The 12,925-nt window shown below is 38.8% G+C and overlaps 1 protein-coding gene across 4 annotated transcripts in view; it reads right to left on the bottom strand.

Annotated features, from left to right (window-relative positions):
* LIMS2 (LIM zinc finger domain containing 2) overlaps nucleotides 1–12,925 on the bottom strand; it is an 85,152-nt gene that overhangs the window by 35,488 nt on the left and 36,739 nt on the right. For all 4 annotated transcript variants that reach the window (XR_002769731.2, XM_031959864.1, XM_012544642.3 and 1 more), the window contains exons 2-4: nucleotides 3,350–3,509; nucleotides 1,688–1,754; nucleotides 690–810 (exon numbers count right to left, since the gene is read on the bottom strand). Coding sequence is in view for 3 of the 4 variants with exons in the window: in XM_012544642.3 (XP_012400096.1) it covers nucleotides 690–810; nucleotides 1,688–1,754; nucleotides 3,350–3,509 (348 nt within the window). In the remaining variant the exon portion in view is untranslated. The remainder of the gene's footprint in view (nucleotides 1–689; nucleotides 811–1,687; nucleotides 1,755–3,349; nucleotides 3,510–12,925) is intronic.

Below are 12,925 nucleotides of genomic sequence, written 5' to 3'. Positions count from 1 at the left end.
GTCTTTCTCAACCCTTCTTAATCCTATGCCTTCCTTCTATTATTTCCTATTGATCCTGTACTTAGCTTGCTTTGTATATATTTGTCTGCATGTTTTCTCTGGCCTTGGATTTGAGGTCCTTGTGGGCAAGGATTGTTTTTTCCCTCTTTTTATATTTTCAGTGCTTAGCACAGAGAAGTCATTTCCTAAATGTTTATTGATTGATTAGAATTCATATAGCTCTTCCTACTTTACAGACAGTGGGTAGAACAAGTCAGAGGTTTACTGGTTGTATTTCTGTGTTCTCATCTGTAAAATGAGGATGACAAGAGCACAAAATTGTTACGGGACTCAAATGTCATAATACAAAAGCATCTTGCAAACTTAAAGTACTATGGAAATTTGAGCTATTCAGTTAAAACAGTGACCCTGAGACATGGTTGGATTAGGCAAAAGTTGCTCCCATTTGGAGATGATGAAACAGAGGCTCTGAGAGGTTAAGGTTACTCCAGGTTTCCCAGATCAAGAGGGGGAAGAGCTGGGATTCATATCCAAGTCTCCAGCCTGTTTCTGCCATGCTCTGGTGACTTCCATATCAGTTATATCTTACTTCAGCTCACATTCCCTCTCCAAATCCTGTTTTCTCCCTCTTTACTTCCTCCCCAATCTCTATTCTTCTTCCATTGCCCCAATAGACCTCAGCTCCTCACCTCCCAGCATTCTTCACAAAGCCCAGGTCGGCAAGAACCACATCACACAATTCACAACGAAAGCATTCTGGATGCCAATTGTTGTTCATTGCTTTGATGACACGGCCAATAATGAATTCTCCTAGAAAATAAAAAAATCAGATTTGAGTAGGAAAAGAAATGCATTCACTCCTACTTAACAACTTCACTCTTCCTATATTTTCTTTGTGGTTTGCCAGATTTGTTCCAATGTACTATTCCAGGAGATGAAAAATAACCTCCAACAGGGAAAATAAATCTACTTTCTAAAGCAAGTGCCAAGAAAATAACTGTGTTTTGTGTATGGGTATGCCATCTCTGGATTATATTTTCATTTTCTTTCAGAGCTGGCCCTTCATCCAACTCTGGGACTCTGCCATCTGTCCAGTCAGGATCATAATAGCCTCACCTTTCCCCTCTTGGCTTCTACAGAACTGCAAATAATTATCCTAATTCATATTTTCTCAGAGATCTGTTCTCAGCTGATAATAAGAAAAGGGTTTATGTTTCGAGGAGAAGCACCTGGATGGTTCTGTGGATAGACTACTGGGCCTAGAATCAGGAAGACCTGAATTTAAATCCAGCCTTAAATGCATAATAGCTGTGACCCTGTACAAGTCACTTAACCTGAATCCACTGAAAAAGGAAATAGCAAACGACTCCAGTATCTTTGCCAAGAGAATCCCATGGACAGAATTGGCATGTGATGGTCCAGAGTCATGAAGATTCAGATATGACTAAACAAGATGCTGTCAGCAGACTCAGAAAAGGAAGTGCGTTTGGAGAGAAGAGAGCATCTATTTTTTACAAGGAGTAAATGAGTAATTTTCCCATAGCTAAATGTCAGGCACCATAACAAACAATGGGGGTGATTTTTCAGGTTCCCTGCCCTACATCCCTCAAATAACACTTGCTCAAACACCTCTCTTTCCTCTAAAATCAAATCCCTTGCCCTTTGCTGTCTCATCCTCATTACTTACCACAAGTCCCACAGCAAGGTGCAAACAGCATTTGGAAGTCATGTTCACAATATTTTCGACCTTCGTACTGTAAGAGATACACAGAAAAAAAGGGGTAAGAGATTCTGGGGTACCTTTATTTTTTGATTCATCTATCACAGATCATATTTCCATCGTATTTCTCCTCAAAAACCCAGATTTTGCACATAAGCCTTAAACAGGAGCATTGGAGATCACTCGATCAAAAAAGGAAGAAACACAAGGAAGGAATCAGAAATGGGAGGAACAGAAGGATAAGAGAAACAAAAGGGTAAAGCCAGTAAGGGTTATTTCAGCCCTTTAACAAATAGAAGGCAAGTGGTGGCAAATATCAGAGTAATTATTCTATGGAACAAACAAATAATGATTACTTGGGCACCTATTCTGCCTTAAGCACTTAACATCATGCTGATCCTGGAAGAGATAGAAGACCTAATCCCTGTCATGAAGCCATTTATGCTCTAAGGGGAATAAAATATAAAGGGAGAAAATGAATATGTAATATTACATAAACACATTAGAGAGGTGTGAATCAAAATGCTAGGTGAGGTCTAAGAAGAAAGGTATCTAAGAGGAAGGGAGAGAAAGGAGCAGGTAGAATTTGTGTTGGGGCTGCAGGGGCAGCTAGGTGACACAATGGTAGAGAGCTGGGTCCAGAGTAGGGAATGCTCCTTTCTGAGTTCAAAGCCTCAGTCTCATACCTGGGTGACACTTAGCAAGTCACTGAACCCTGCTTGCCTCAGTTTCCTCATCTGTAATATGAACTGGAGAAGGAAATGGCAAACCGATCACCTGTATAGGTGCTATTACATTTTACAAATGAGGAAACTGAGGCTGGGTGCTGACGTGACCAGGGTCATCCAGCTAATAAGTAGCCAAGAAAACCCCAAATGGAGTCCCAAAGAATTGGAAACAATTGAACTGATTGAACAAGGAAGACTGAACTGATGGTAATATGGTAATAAGGTGAGGGCCGGACATTATAGCCATGGTGGTAAGTGGAAGGAATGTGTGGAATTTGGGGTAACAGAGTTGTCCAGTTTGTCTGGGTCATAGGATGGACAAGAGACGAGTCTAGAAAGGAAGAGTGGAAGCAAATGGTAGAAAGCTCCGAGTGCTGCGCTCTGTGACACTATCTATGGGGTAAAAGGCACAATTAGAATTGAGTTTCAGACTTGGAGGAGACCTTAGCAATCCCCTTTTGTTACATCTCCCTACATTTAAAAATGTTTCTTTTTTTCCTGTTTCATTTCCTTACAACTTAAAACAAATTATGTGTAAGTATAAAGAACGTTACTCCACTAAGCACACAGAGGTAGTAAGTGTTCACCTTACTCTCCACACAATAATACTCTTCTGTCTCAGAACTTTAGCTACCTGGCTTTTCTATGATGGCAAAATAAAAAATAAAAATAAACTGATTGCCAAAGGGAGAAGTCTCAGATGCTTTGGAATTTAGAAACAAGGCTATTCAGAGAAAAAAAAGCAGAGCAGATCCAGCAGCCAGTGAGAAGGAGTGAGAGACTAAGAACAAAGCAGCATGGGGCAGCCAAAGGTTAGAACAGCAGCAGTCCATCTCTCCGAAGGAGCATGCAGGGTAAAGGCCCAGCCATAGGCCAGGGCACCAGAGCAAACCATCCTCACCTCATAGAAGAGTCCATCTGGGAACTGCCGGAAGCACTGGGCGCAGACAAAACAATTTTCATGATACAGCTCCCCGTTGCTATTCACAATCCTTTCAGATGGATCAAAACGGGCCTGACAGCGCTGGCATGTGGCATTTGCCAGGGCATCAGACATGTTACTGAATAAATGGGGAAAAAAATCAGTCAGGTTCTGGATGGCATCCAAAAATGATAACATGCTAGAGGGGTAAAGGGAGCGAAGTTTAGAGCAACATCTCTCTCATTCTTTCTGTTAAGAATTTTTTTCTGTAATCCAGGCCCTAGGGCTAAGAAGAGAAAATGTCCCCAGTCTCAGAATTTCTCTGCATTTTATTACTTATTTGGGATCACAGACACTTGGAACCTCATATAACAGCATTTGTGGCCCCGCCATTTTACAGTTCAGATATAGCTCAGTCCCAATCAGGTCCAAACCAGAAACTGAGCTGGGAGTCCATTCTGTCTTTAAAGAAACAAGTTGGGACTTGGAGTCAAGAACTCCTGAGTTCAAGGCCTATTCTGATATTTATTAGCTGGGTGACCCTGGTCACGTCAGCACTCAGCCTCAGTTTCCTCATTTGTAAAATGTAATCACACCTATACAGTCTATTGTGAGAATCAAATGAGATGATACAAATGACATCACTTTGCAAATCTTAAGGCAGTATGTAATTGTTAGCTATTATTGCTAACAATTAAAAATAAAAATAGGAATTCCACATCAGATTAGCCCCTAAATCAGGGGTCCTCAAACTATGGCCCGCGGCCAGATGCAGCAGCTGAGGACGTTTATCCCCTTCACCCAGGGCTATGAAGTTTGTTTAAAGGCCCACAAAACAAAGTTTTTGTTTTTACTATAGTCCAGCCCTCTAACAGTCAAGGGACAGTGAACTGGCCCTCTATTTAAAAAGTTTGAGGACCCCTGCCCTAAATCCTTCCAGGTCAGAATTTTGTCTCTGATGTTCATTCAACAAGTATTTATTAGGCACCTGCTGTGTACCAGGTATACATGTAGGTTATTGGAAATCCAAAGAGAAAAACAATACATTCCTTGTCCTGTTTATTCTATTTTATTGAGAAGAAATATGTACACTTGTAAATAAATATAAAAGGCAGACAAAGGAAATAGTAAGCAATTTCAATGGAAGGATAATGACAGGCCCAGAGAAGAAGGTGGCACTTTAGATGAGTTCTAGAAAAAGCCAAGAAAGTTACAAATGTGGTTACATTTTTTAAAATAACATTACTTCCTTTTCCCATTGGCTGTCAAATGGAAAAACAAGTGACCGACAGAGAAGGAAAGTTGTGTTGATATTAACTACCAATTTAGCTTTTGGAAAGGGCAAGATGCTTTTGGGGTTTGAGGGTTTTGGTTTTTTTCCTGTAGCTCAGACAAATCAGAAATAAACAGGAAATCCTCTAACTCTGAAATCTGAATTTCCTAATTCAATGACTCCTGAGCTGATGACATAATGTCATTCCCAGAGCCCGAATACAGCCTTTCAGCAACCATTCTCCACCCAAGGGCCCAGACTTTATTATTATTGCTTTTCCCATCTCCCCATATCTACATAGTTCTCCATCTTTCAAGGCCTAGTTCAGATCCCTCCACATCATGAAGTGGTCTCTGATCACATTAGCCTGCAGGGAGCTTTCTTTTCTGTGAACTCCTGTGACATTGAGTCTTTAACATACAACTTAGAGTTGCCAATAAAAACACAACAGAACACAAATAATGTGAATTTGTGGTTTTCTAAGTCAACATGCATCCCGCATTAATTTATATTGACACCACTGTTTTAGGCAACTCTCTAAGACTATCATTTGCTGAGAAAGTGAACCAAAAATCTTACTGCAGTTTTAAGTTAATAAACTGCACTCTGATACTTTGTACATCAAGAAAATCACAGGTTCAGAGCCTTTCCTTAAGTCACAATTTAGCACTGAAATGCTATGTTAATTTGGTGTCCTTCAATTGGGTTGTGGGCACCTTAAAGCCTGTATATTATATCTATTATTTTGTTGCATACTACAAAACCACTTGAACAGGGCCATGTCCAAAATGGGTATGTGACAAATATTTGTTAATTGATTAACTGCTTGTTACCTCTATTCTTACCTTACTTATAAGGATAGAGCTTAGTTATGAACTATTATTGATATTAACAAGTCTTCCAGCTAACTATTTACCCTTCTTCCATACTGCTTCCAAAAAGTCTTCCTAAAGTAAGGTTCCACTATCAGCTTTTCAAATGCCTTCTATGCCTCTTTATTACATATGGGAAAAACGAATATTCTCCAATCTATCATTTAAGGTCCTGCATAATATTTTTCTCATCTACCTCCCTAACTTTATTTGACTTTAATTTTCTACACACATTCTTCATTTCAGTAAAACTCAATTTATTAATTCTTTTCTAAACTGAAAGAATGGACAGCTGGAATGATAGAATGGTACAGTGGATAGAGCTCTGGGATTAAAACAAGAAAGATTCATCTTCATGAGTTCAAACATGGCCTCAGACACTTACTAGCTGTGTGACCCTGGGCATGACCCTTCTGTTTGCCTCAGTCCTTCATTCATCAAAGGAGCAGAAGGAAATGGCAAAGCACTCCAACATCTCTGCCAAGAAAATCCCAAATGGGATCATAGAGAATTGGACACAACTGAAAAATGACTTAAAAACATTATCTGAGTTACATTAACCGCATGATAGTAGGAGTGCCCTATGTGAAGTATTCTTGTATTCTAAGTGGTACAGGAGATAAAAGCAGGATTATTATACAAAGTGGGGAGAGAGGGGCAAAGGACCAGGACTTTTCTCTAAAAGACCCTTCCCTTCCAGTTACACATAATTCTCATATGAAATTTAATGATACAACTAAAATTTTAAAATAAACAACCACCAGGGAGTTAGAAGCTCCTCAGGCTCAAACATCCTTCCACTGATTGCAACATGAATAGAGCTGTTCATTCATCATAGCCTCCTTCCCATGACACTGGACCTTCTATGTGTTATCACTAAAATATGTGGAACAGGGCCTGGGAAGATTCTGAACCAGGGGAAACATGTCAGAAAGATAAATCAAAGGGGTTTATCAAAGCACAAGGGACTCACAGAGAGAACTGTAGTCTAGGGGTCCCCAAATGCTCCTTTCTAGCTTGGCTTTACAGTAGCCATCAGCTCTTTTGTAGCTTGGCTTTACAGTAGCCATCAGCTCCTTTCTAACTTGGCTTTACAGTAGCCATCAGCTCCTTTCTAGCCTGGCTTTACAGTAGCCATCAGCACTTATGTGAAGGGAAGGAGAGTGGAAGAATGAAAATTCCAAATCCTCCCCCTCCTTCACACATTCCAGGAGGGAACAGAGAATGCAATGTCTGCCTGATTATCCCCCAAGGAGAAAAATGCCACTCCTCTTTCTCTGCCCCCATTCCAAAGTGGACAACAAGCAAGATAGAGCCAAGAGCATGTCTGAGAGGCAGACAAGCCAAACCACCAAGCTGTGGGAGGAACATAACACTCCCCTCTACCCGCCTCAACTCTCTAAAATGCCAACATTGTCAATTAAGGTTCACAGTGCTACTGACATTTACAATAATTTTGTGTGTGTGTGTATGGGTTGCCCGCCCCCTGCTTGCATCAAACTAGCAGGGAAATAAAATGGACTTGCAAGCCAAGCTCTTCTGGCATACCCACTTGTCTCAGAAAAATAAAGTTATGGGTGTGGAGGTGAGGGGAGGTTTTGGGAAGCAAGAGGGATAGGAGTTAAGTGTGTCCATGGTTCAATCAATCAACAAGCAGTTATTAAGTGTTTGCTGTGTACAGAGCACTGTGCTAATAGCCAGGATTTCAAAAACAAAAGTCCTGCACTCAAAGGATTTGCACACTCATGGATTGTAATAGTTTACTATCCTACCAAGGAGTATGAAGTTATGTGTTTTAGAGGCTGTCAGAGACACTGGAGTATTTCCATCTCTGATGGGAGGCAGAATTATTCCAACTACAAATTAGGTCATTGGATTGGGACACATCAGCAAAGTTCTTCAGTATGTTGCTAAGATCAGCAGAAACAGTCCCTGGGCCAAATGGAAGAAGTTATGGTCAGAACTGTTTTCTAATGTTTCTGCAACTTTTCATGTAGAAATGTGACTTAATCTGTATTCTGAGGCTAAATATGAATACTTTGTAAGGATATGAGAAGGGAAGACAGAAGGAACTACCATAACACTAATTAACACAATCACAGAAAGCCCAAGTACTTTAAATGAATCAATTTAGTATCTAGTCTTAAAGAATTTGCCTTAAAAGAGGTCAATAAATCTTTAATCAATTAGAATACAGTGTAATTGCCTCTGTGTCCACTCTTTCCTGTGTATGTGTGGGAGATGGCACCCCAGAGTTTACTATTCTTTCAATAACACCTTAGCAAATATCCTGGCTAAAAAAAAGTCAATTTTTGATTGTTAATGGAAAGCCCAGCAGTCACTGAAAGTACTAGAAACCTAACCTCTCAGGGCCACAGATCCCAGAGACAAGCAGGAGTCAGCAGCCCTCTGGGCACTCAGTCCACAAGTGCCAGTGCCCGTTGGGAAACCAGTCTGAGATTAACTAAATTCAGTATCTCTATCTTCCCATCCTATTTGCATGGTTAATCAAAAACTGACTATAAACATGAGAGGAACACTTGTAACCACAACATCTGTGCTCTGTGTCATCTGGGCCAACCCCTTAGCCTCTGGGTAGCTTAGGAAAGGCTTCTTTGAGAAGGTGGGGTTTTCTTTTGGACTTGACAAAAGCCAGGGAAGCCTTACAGGGGATGTCATAAACATAAAATTCATATTTTTGGTAGAATTTCTACAATTCTATCTTCCTAATGAAATGTGGGCAGATAGTTCACATAGTGGACCTAAGTTCAAATGTGGCCTCAGACACTAGCTCTGTGACTCTGGACAAAACCACACAATCCCATTTGCCTCAGTTTCCTGATATGTAAAATGAACTGAAAAAGGAAATTGGCAAACCCCTCCAGTATCTTTGTCCAAAAAAACCCAAAACACAGATATGGTCATGAGTCACATACAACTAAAACAAATGAACAACATAAAACAATGAGAAGCATAGATAAAATGATCTCTTTGATAAATTTATCTATAACCTATAAAACAGGAATAACAACACGCACACTACCTCTTCACAAGATTGTTTGGAAAAAGGGTTGTACACCTTAGAGTGCAATAAAAGTACAAGTTTTATTATTGATTGTTGGGGTTACTCATGACCCATTTGCTAACAAGTAGCTTTTAGAAAGATGTTGCAGTAGTGAATGTATCAGGCTTGGAGTCGGGAAGACCTGAATTCATATGAAGCCCCTCAGGAACTTACAAGCTGTGTAGCCCTGGGAACCCTGTGTGCCTCAGTTTCCTCATCTGTAAAATGAGCTGAAGAAGGAAATGGCAAACCACTTTAGGATCTTTGCCTAGAAAACCCCAAAAGAGGCAGACCCAACTGAAAAATGATTAAACGACAATAATAAGTTTTTAAAAAGCAATTACACTAATAGTATAACACTGTAAACAAGTTTTGTATTCAAACGTGGAATACCTATAGTTGGTTCTTCTTTATATTAATTCATAAATATGAATTAGAGATGTTATCTGGTGATTTAAAAAACTATTGTTAATGTTACCATAGAAGCATATGGAAGAAAACAATATAATACTTCTCTTAATGGATTGCTATATGGAAAGTACTTTATAAACCTGAAAGTGTTGTATAAGTTAGTATTATTATGGGGGGATGATTGTTTTCTTCAAATAGCTGAAGAGTTGTATATGAAAGATAAAGTGGGTACATTGTGCTTCAATACAGAGGGCAGAGCCAGGAAAAAGGATGCAAGTCACAGAAAAGCAAATTCAATACAAAGAAGAATTTCCTAAATATATAGTGAACCACTCACTAAGAATTTATTAAGCTACTATGCACCAGATACTGAGTTAAATACTGAGGATACAAAGGAAGGGGAAAAAAAAAGATTCCCTGCCCCTCATCTCAAAGGAGCTCAGTCTAGCAGGCAGATAATATGCAAACAACTATGTACAAATAAGGATATAAATTGTAGAATAAATTGTAGAGGGAAGGCATTAGGATTAAGAAGAATTAGGAAAGGCTTCTTTGAGAAGGTGGGGTTTTCTTTTGGACTTGACAAAAGCCAGGGAAGCCTTACAGGGGATGTCATAAACATAAAATTCATATTTTTGGTAGAATTTCTACAATTCTATCTTCCTAATGAAATGTGGGCAGATAGTTCACATAGTGGACCTAAGTTCAAATGTGGCCTCAGACACTAGCTCTGTGACTCTGGACAAAACCACACAATCCTATTTGCCTCAGTTTCCTGATATGTAAAATGAACTGAAAAAGGAAATTGGCAAACCCCTCCAGTATCTTTGTCCAAAAAAACCCAAAACACAGATATGGTCATGAGTCACATACAACTAAAACAAATGAACAACATAAAACAATGAGAAGCATAGATAAAATGATCTCTTTGATAAATTTATCTATAAAAATACTAATTCATCTCCATCCATCTCGTTCCCTCTGAAATTATATAATTTTTTTGAAGAATACCACCTATTCTTTGATCAGAAAAATTTTTTGTTTTGTCTCTTTGTTAAGGCAATGGGGGTTGAGTGACTTGCCCAGGGTCACACAGCTAGGAAATGTTAAGTGTCTGAGGCCAGATTTGAACTCAGATACTCCTGACTTCATGGTTGGTGCTCTATCCACTGCACCAATTAGCTGCCCTGCTCAGAAAAGTTTTGCTGAAACTTTAGGTTTTTAAGAAAAAAATGTTAAGCTTTGTAAATGTTTGCTTTTTTTTTTTTAAGTTTTTTTGTAAGATAGGGGGTTGGAGTGGGGAGGAGAGTAAAGAGACAGAAGAGCTGTGTTCAGGCCCTGCCTCTCATAGACACTAGATATGTGATCCTGGGCAAGTCTTTTTATCTGCCCCAGGTAACACCTCAAGTTGCATAGTTGCCCTCTGTGCTGTGCTGGTAAAGAGAGTTTCCTCACTTCGCGTTCCTAACATTAATAAAATGATATGTCTTAAACAACTTAGAATCCACACCTCTAACTATATACTAGAAAGAAGGGGATATTAAAAAATATATATCTTTTCTGATGGATTGTATCTAATTATTAGATCAGCAGTTCTTAAGCTTTTCTATGTAATAGACCCCTCTCTGATTAATATTTTTAAATGTATAACATAAAATACATAGGGTTATAAAAGATAAAAGAACCAAAAAAATTTCAGTATATGAAATACAGTTAAACATGAGTTCTTTGAACCCCAATAGGGACCCTAAGTTGTATGACTATATATGACCATTAGAGAACATTGGAGAAAATTATTCCACAGAGTCCATCTCAATAAACTCTTAAGTACCTAATAATCCTTATAGTCAGGAAGTCTGATCCAAGTCTCCCTTAATTGCTAAGAAATTCCAATAAATCTAATTTGCTTTGTAAGCAATTATATTTTGAGCATGGGCTTTAAATTTGTTTACCATCGATAACTTTAACAATCCAAAATTACTCAGTTTATAAGAATCCTATATCTATGTCTCCAGGTCTGTCCCCTTTCTTTAATTTGTTTCCTATTTCAAGTGGCCTGTTAAGACATTTTCACCACAATGTCAAAACTCAGTATATTTAAAATAGAACTCATCATCTCCTTTTCTGAAGAGCTCACCCTTCAGTACTCCCTATTTTTGCTATGGAGAGAAAGCTTAACTATCCTTGACCTCTTAAACTTTTCCCCCAATATTGAGTCTGTCAGCGGGTCTGAGCAGATAAGGGGCTCAATGGGTCAAACCTGGCTTCAGAAATCTCCACTAACTATGGGTAAATCACTTAACTGCTTTGGTCAATTGTCTCATCTGTAAAATGGCAAACCACTTCAGTATTCTTGCCTAGAAAATTCCCAGTGGGGTCACAAAGAGTTGGACACAACCAAAATGAACAATAATAACCTAAGTTCTAGCTCAGTATCCTCTATCGATCCTGTGTTCCAATGGTTAAATGATTACTAATGCTCTACCTCTAGATTTAATCTAACCCAAATTGAGATTCCCTTGCTCAAGAAGTTTCTTTGATTATTTCTTGTTGTCTTTGGGATAAAAAAAGATTTCTAAAAAATGTTTTTAATCCTCCTCCAAATGTTTAAAGCCTTTCCCAATCTGGTTCTTTCTACATTTATTTCACATTACACTCTACCTTCCAGTCAACCTGACCTACATGCTACCTCCCCAAATTAATATGACTCCCCCTTCTCCCCACCTCACACCTAAAATCCACTTTCTCTTCTCCTCCCACTCTAGAAATCTTGGCATTTATGCTTCTCTCCACCTAACACTAGTTATCAGTGCTGGCTCCTTAAATTATCATACATTTACTTATCCATGCAAATGTTGTATTCCACTTCCTATTAGAGAGCAAGATCCTTCCTTGGTAGGTGGAATGGGAAAAGGAGGCTATTTTTCACCCAACACTTAATACAGAGTTTTGCACATCTTAGGCATTTCATAAATACTTTCTGGATAGTATTAAAATGAGCTAAATTGTATAATCCTGCCTTTATAACCCTGATTTCCATTATTCCTTTATTCAAACATCCTTTCCAGCCAGATGGCTTTACTCCCATTTCCAAATATCTATGATCCACTCAGTATCCCCAAACATACAAAATCCACGTTTCTAGCTCCTTGGTTCTGCTTCCCCCATCCTCTCAGTTTGGAACATCCTGTATCCTCCATCACCCCTTTCTTCTCTTCTTATCTAAATCCTACTCTTCCTCCAAAGCCCAGATCAAGCCCTAGCTCCTCTCTGAAATCACTAAAGCCCCCAGGGATCTTTTACTTCCTGGAAATTCTTGCTGTTTGACACAAAATATATTCTTTTGTGAGATAAAATACAAAAACTCAGGTTTTACTCCAGAGCCTGCCATTAACAATGAGATTTGGGGCTAGTTCCTCTGTTTGAGCCTCAGTTTCCTCATCTATAAAGTGAGAATGTTGAATTAGATAAATTCTAAGCTTCCTTCCAGTTCTAACACACTTTGATTCTATTTTTAGTAATTTTATGTCTGTCTTATCTCCCTTACTAGGTGGTAAGAATATGGATCACATCTTTTTAGCTTTCTGTATCTCTCAGATACAGGAATTACCCAGCATATTGTCTTGCACGTAAAGTGTTTGATAGAATGTTTGTTCACTGACTATCACAAAGCAATTTTTTTTTTCTAACGGCCAACAATACAACACTCAGTCTTGGGTCTAAAAAGTCAAAGTGCAGGCTTCCTGCCAGCTCATCTGTAGCTATATTATCCTACAAATGGAACTTCCTGGATCTCTTAATGAATGCTAACTCACAGGATGAAGAACTTTAGACCCTCTTACCTCCAAAGGGTTAATTGTTGTTTTCTATCAGAAAACTTAATGGTAGTAATTTAAGGGCATTGAGTATGTTAGTTAGGATCATGCTTGTTTTAT

This window comes from Sarcophilus harrisii, chromosome 3 (assembly GCF_902635505.1).
Source record: "Sarcophilus harrisii chromosome 3, mSarHar1.11, whole genome shotgun sequence".
Classification (NCBI taxonomy): Eukaryota; Metazoa; Chordata; class Mammalia; order Dasyuromorphia; family Dasyuridae; genus Sarcophilus; species Sarcophilus harrisii.
The sequence above is the reverse complement of the archived record's forward strand: the minus strand, read 5'-3'. Positions and strand labels throughout refer to the sequence as shown.